At 36.0% G+C, this 6,786-nt stretch overlaps 1 protein-coding gene across 1 annotated transcript; it reads right to left on the bottom strand.

Annotated features, from left to right (window-relative positions):
- Nucleotides 1-215: 215 nt before the first annotated feature.
- LOC115264758 (uncharacterized) lies at nucleotides 216-1,655 on the bottom strand. Its single transcript, XM_062856600.1, has 4 exons — nucleotides 1,149-1,655; nucleotides 796-884; nucleotides 547-736; nucleotides 216-485 (listed from the first exon to the last, which is right to left on the bottom strand). Exons 1-4 carry the CDS (start codon nucleotides 1,252-1,254, stop codon nucleotides 385-387), a joined length of 486 nt encoding a protein of 161 aa, XP_062712584.1. The 5' UTR covers nucleotides 1,255-1,655; the 3' UTR covers nucleotides 216-384.
- Nucleotides 1,656-6,786: the final 5,131 nt, after the last annotated feature.

Here is a 6,786-nt window from a genome sequence, read left to right as displayed (position 1 = left end):
TCGACAGGAGGAGAAATTCGGACGCACTCAGAGAAAGCAGTAGATTCAGACCTTAGACCTTAGTCTGACCGGTAAGGTAGGTAATGATATGGGACCAAAATGGAATTCAAAAAGTATACAGAAACGAGAATTTATCAATTTTTATGTTTTTCCCATACAACCGTGTCCCAGAATACTGATTAGCACAGCAGATCTTCGTTGCCTCCCAAGCGACATCTTAACAGATCATAAGGATTTCGGGATGTTGTATTGCAGTAAATGCTTAACTTTTTAAATGATCGATTATTGTTGGAACATTTTATTCGACTTCATAGTGTGGACTGGACACTTATGACAAGCTGTGTAAATTAACGATGAAAACGCCCTTGAAACGGACATATGTATCTACAATATTTCACCTTCGGCCATTGTAACGGAGCGCACTATTTCATATTTAATAAAACTATTGATTCCATTTATGATCCAGAGTGATAATGTATAAAAAACTACATGAAAATATAAAATAATTAGTACTGTTTAGGTTTCAAATCTGACATCTAAACTTACTCGAAATTGTCACAAGTCCAAAGCAGAAAGCAATCGTAGATCCGATCACTATGGCGCTAGTTATTTCGTTTACTTTTGCATCAGTCACCGCGATCGCCGTGATAATACAACCTCCAAATAGTCCAATCAACAGTATTACGTAGATAATGGAAATAAACTCCAAATGATATTTTACATATTTTTGATGACGCTGTGGAACACAGAATGCACATTATTAGCCCAAAGAACCAAGAACAATAGCATACTTACCAATACGATACCGGCAATCAAATATATGTCAAAAATACAAGAAATGACTGAAAATACCAGAGCAACAGCTCCAATGCCCGAATTGTCACCTGAAAATGCAAGATAATGTAGATAATGTTTTAATTTGGACATACATTTAAATAATGCTGTCGAAAAACATCATTTCTAAAACAAATAATGTTTTTTTTTATCAATTTTAAGCAATAAAGGCACAACTCAAAAACAGCCAATTTTTGCTAGTCACCCAAAACGCATTCTGAAAATCCACATTTTTTTTTTGAGTTGAGACCTTCTTGCACGGAAAAGACGATATACATATATTGATCACCGTTGCACTTTTGTTTAATAATTACCAGAGCTTAACAAATGGCTGGAGTTGATCAGAAAGAGCACGGAACAGGTAAGACACAACCCCCCGTACAAATATCCCAACAGTCTGGAAGAATTGTGTGAAATCATTTTTTACTTTTTTTTTTAAATCGCACAAGAAGCACCACTAGTAAAAGCTAGTAAGCAACAATCCGTTAGAACGAACACTCACGCCACGACTGAGCTGAGCCGTTTTGACTGCAGCTGCCAAATGTTGCTTGGGATAGCTGAAATCACAGAACCAGAACACTTTCGATTTCTGCTCTGGCGTTGAGGCTTCTCAGTTGACATAATCATGAGCGAAGCATAAAAGGGATAAACAATCACTTTCTTGTTTCCTGTGAGGCCGGTTTGTTTATGCTTCGATTTGAAGTGGTTAGATTTTCTCGGAGTATGGATCGAATGAATGCCTGGTAAATTTGGTGACATCATGGGTATGGGACGACGAATTCAAATGCACCCATAGAGAAAAATGGGATGAAGACACAATTCTGTACTATAGACTGTTTCAGAAATTTAAAATTCATTTTGTTTATTCAACCAACCAACAATTCTGATGATTTCGACTAATTTTTTTCTAAATACAATATATTGTGGTCCACATGTTTACATTCCCTTTCAACAGTTATGATATTTTGAAAAACTGTCGTTGGTATTTTCTTAATGTTTTGAACATCATTTATCGCTCAATACTAAACATTGTTTAACTCTTTTTCAAATTAACTCTCCCAACAAGTTGCCTAAGAAATGAATTCGTCAAAACCTTGGGAAAAATTATAATATCATTTCAAAAACTTTTTTTCAGCAATCATGTTTCTTATTTTTTTAGATTTTCTACGCAATATAAGAAGTATCACACAGTTTCTTAGCGTCTCTGAACACATTTAACTTTAACTATTTTTTTTTTGTTTCTTTCGATCCTTCAGATGACAAAGGCTGCCATACAGCTAAAACGAATGCTGCAAGCAGTAGGTTTTTTTTTAATTACCGAACAGGTTTGGGCCGAAGGGTCTCCGATTTCATTGAAAATTTCCCCAGTGCTAGAGGTCGTGGATTTATGATCATATATGGAATTAAAAAAAAACATAGTGGACTAGTTTTCCGAAAAACGCCAGATGAAATTTCACGATTTTTCAAAATTTTCTAAAACATCCCAAACTTCAATAAAATTATATCTCAAAAACTATGCCTCGTAGAACAAACTTTTTTAAGTGGAATCGACGTCAAATTACTTCAGAAATTTCATAAAAATAAACTGAGAAAAAAAATCAGAATTTTTTTTACCATAAAGAGAAAACGTTTAAATATGCTGATAAAAGTATCGTCTGTATCATAGATTATATTCAAATTTTTATAAGCGTAAAAACTGATGTTCTTAAAGTATGTTCTGAGATTTATTTATAAAAAAAAAAATCACTAAAATGTAAGATCAATTTACCATTTTTTTTCCTGAAGCTAGACGTTTTTTCCACAATAATACAAAATTTGAGATTTTTTTCTCAGTGTATTTTTATAGGATTGCTAAGGTAGTTTGGCTTCGATTTCATTAAAAAAAAGTTTGTTCTACGATGCATAGTTTTTTGAGATATATATTTTTTTTGTATTTTGGGCTGTTAAAAATTTCGAAAAATCGTGAAATTTCATCTAGCGTTTTCCGGGAAAATAGTCCACTAGGATTTTTTTGAATTCCATGTATGATATTATCACAGACAAACATACGTAACACTTCGAACACTTTTCAATTAAAATCATAGTCCCGGAAACATATTCGCCCAATGCTAAAAGGTCTGAGTTTGGCCAACCATCAACTAGGTGGCGATAGTGAGCAAACGTCAAACTCAAAGAAAAGCTATGCGAGCGCCACAGGTGGGCAGTTGGCCAACTGTCATATGTTTAAATAGACCGTTAAATCGGTGTACGATGGGAAAAGTTAGAGTGTTACGTCTGTTTTTCTGTGATATTATATACAATTATACACGACCTCTAGAAATGGTGAAATTTTCATGAAAATCGGAGACCCTTCAGCCCAAACTATTCGGTAATAAAAAAAATCTCCAGTAATTAAGACAATCGTTTGTTAAACTTTCGTTGCCACTGGATTTTTTTATGAGGCTAGCTATCCAAGCGAATTTTGTATTGTCAAGAAGTGGTGGTTTGACAACTGTTCAGGTCGTTGCTGCACCGCATTCTAGATTGGTTCCATTTCGATCGTGTTGGTTTTCTTGTCACCTTTTAAAAAAATCAGTACTTTATAAATTTTCTCGCTTTTTAGTCGATTGTTGTAACTTGTCTTATTTATAAACACAACCACCAAAGAGATGAAGCTTAAACAGCGTCTGTTCTGGTATCCAGCGGCTAAGTATGAAATGTTCCTCTACTGGAAGCTTTACCACGGGGGATAGGGGACCTTAGGCCAACAACTTACTGTTCCCGGAACTCAAAAACCGAAAAAGTTAGTGTAGTACATATCGATCGCATTACTCCATTGTCATTGAAGAGCAATAAAGTATGATTTTGAAACTGTTTTTGTTTTGTTTTCCTATAAAAATGATTCTTTCTTATATAAGAAAAACTGACCAAAACTCATGGAAATTTTCCAAAAAAGTACATTTCTATATATTGCACTGTTCCCACCAAATCGTACTGCACAGTATGAAAGTGTGACGATAAGTGCAACCATGCTGTCTGACAGCATTTTGACGTCGAGAAATGTCTCAGATTAGCACGTGGTGTGTGCTTCATCGGATTCTTTCTCGGTTTTGTTTTGAATCTTAGCCATCTGACAACTCTCCGATTCAATTTTCTCTCTGTTTTTCTCGCGAAAATTTTTATTATTTTATTATAGCGAAAACCGTTGAAATTGAACAAAGTACATACATACAGCAGAATCCTCACAAAACAGGCTTTTCGTTCCATCATTAAAAGTCTCCAAAATATCTTCCAGATGGCTACCATTACTAAAATAAACTGATCGAATTTTACATCGACAAAAGCACATACGACCTATTCAAATCGAGCTCCAGAAAAAGTTTTTGAAATGTTAAATTTATGAAAATGATGCCGGCAACCGTGCCCGAGAACAGAAATAGTGTGATAGCTGAAGTGCATCAAAAATCCATCTTTGAAAGCAACCAGCAATATCTGCAAGCTGAATTCTTATCATAGTGTAGATTATTAGCATTTATTTTTGCTTACAGATAGTTTCTGTAGTTAAGGTAAAATTTCACCCATTATCCAGCTTTTTACGCTGTAATGAGGGGTGATCCATTTTAGACAGATCTTGCCGACAGCCCTTGCAGCACCGCAGCAGCCGAAAATTTCAGTTCACTGCTTCAGAATTGTCAATTATTTTCACTTTGAATGTTTTCAAAACTGTTGATGTAGGAAAATCCGTTATTATTAAAAAATTTCCTTATTTTAGGTTCGTGATCGTTGTTCATCGAGAAATTGTTGGAGAGGAGCACAACATAATAAACCAGCACAAAACCCTATAGCATTCAGGATATTACCTACCAGTACCAGTTTCGAAGGAACTCACTTACAATCAAATTTGGATTAGAGGACACAGTTCTGTAATCCTCTTGAACCCCGAAAATGATTGGCGATTCCAGGCTATACATGAAAATGGGTTAAGATTTCTGACAAAAGAGAATATTCTTGTTGGATACTGGCCAGCACTGGTTCGTGTTGGACACCATTAGTTTTTGCTCTCTCTGTACAGTTTATGCCTACCAGATTTGAATCCGAATATTTGGGTGTCGTTATTAGAACAACCTATAAGATGTTGAGTGTTGGTGTCACCGAAATGAGTGTAATCATAAACCAATATACTTTTTTGGGGTGGGTTCTGAATCCGGCCTATATATTCTTTTAGAATAATCTATTTCTTCCATTGCTTACTTGCAAGAAAATGTTCTCTTCTTCGAAAAATGTGTGCGCCGTAATTTGCCCACCATGTTTGCTCCTCGTTCAAATTTCCTGTTCTGCACAATTCATAGATTTCCATGATCAAGTAGGGAATCGCGGAACTAAATGACAAATAAATTTTAAACGGGCTTCTCACTGCAATTTTGAAACAGTGTCCAAATATATTTTTGGTTCCTATTGTCCCCATATCCTACAAATAGTATTTTCTATTCAGCTCCTAAGGCAAGCGTGCATTCAATTGAAAACTTTTGGAAATGTTTTGTTTATTTTAATGGTAACAATGGTAACCTGTAGGTGAAAACTTTCGACAATACGGGAGCAGTGAACTGAAATTGTCCGCTACTGTGATGCTGCAAGGGCTGGCGGCAAGATCTGTCAAAAACAAATCACCCCTCATCACAGCGTAAAAAGCTGGATACTAACCGTGAAAAATAAACTCGCCCCATATCACCTCAAAACTGATAAAACTCATATCAAAATAAATTTCTTGTGTCAAAAACATCACAATAGCATACAGCAAAAAGCAAGACGTGTGAAAATTTGGCGAAATTTTGAAGTTTCAGAATTAATTGCTAAGTGGATTTTTTTTTCTGTCATACCTAATATTTATGCAATTTTATCCTTAACAGAAATCACTTTATTTCTCAAAAACCAAATATTTTTCAACACAGATTACTAAAACAATGTAAAATGTATGTAATGCATTCATTGAAAACTATATTTTATGATTTTTGTATGTAGCTTTCATTAGAAACGGTTACAACTGTATGGTGGATCTTTTTTTTGTGCCGGTCACTGTACAACATAATAGTGAAAGGTCAGACCAGCCAACTCAGGTTCCTTTTCACCTCACCAGGAATATAGATTGGCAAAAATTTGCAGCAGTGGTATCCTTTTGAAACGAATCATTTAATCCCCTCCCCCTTTGGACTAGTATCGATTCCTGTCTGAACTGATTTATAAAAGTGCATTAGAATCACAAAAACGACGTGTTCCAAGTGCAACCTTCAAAACAAGACCAGCCACACTAGGCTGGGATGATGATTGCACCCAATTATATCATAAAAAATCTAATGCTTTCAAAGCTTTTTGTAGGCATGGTACTTCGGATCTGTATCAAGAGTACGCTAAACTCGAAAGACAGCTGAAAAACCTGCTGAAAGCGAAAAAGCGTAGTTATTGGCGACATTTCATTGAGGGTCTCTCAAGAGAAACTTCGATGACAACGCTTTGAAGAGTGGCTCGTAACATACGAAATCACTCATCTTCTAACGAGAGTGACGAATACTCCACTCGTTGGATAATCAACTTCGCAAAAAAGGTCTGTCCGGACTCCATGCCAGCGGAAACTTCCTCAGGAGACGGGTCTCTGGACCAGAGTTGATGTACACGTGCTGTAGTCCCATGTACGGGAGCCACATTGCAAGCGAGCTCCCAGGAGCACTGTACATTTTGAGACTGAAAGTTGTGTGCCTCATGTTTCTCAAGATGTGTCTCATGAGCTGCGTCTCATGCGCTGATTAAATTAGAAAATTTTATGACAAAAACTTCCTAAACGAACGAGAATTGAAACCTTCACCTTTGCATTGAGAGTCCCTAGTCGTATCGCATAGACCAACCAGACACTTGAGTTGTGAACGGAAAAAAGTTGTTGAGGTTCTTCGTTACCAAGAAGTTGTTTTTCACCTTAGATAC

This window comes from Aedes albopictus, chromosome 3 (assembly GCF_035046485.1).
Source record: "Aedes albopictus strain Foshan chromosome 3, AalbF5, whole genome shotgun sequence".
Taxonomy (NCBI): domain Eukaryota; kingdom Metazoa; phylum Arthropoda; class Insecta; order Diptera; family Culicidae; genus Aedes; species Aedes albopictus.
The sequence above is the reverse complement of the archived record's forward strand: the minus strand, read 5'-3'. Positions and strand labels throughout refer to the sequence as shown.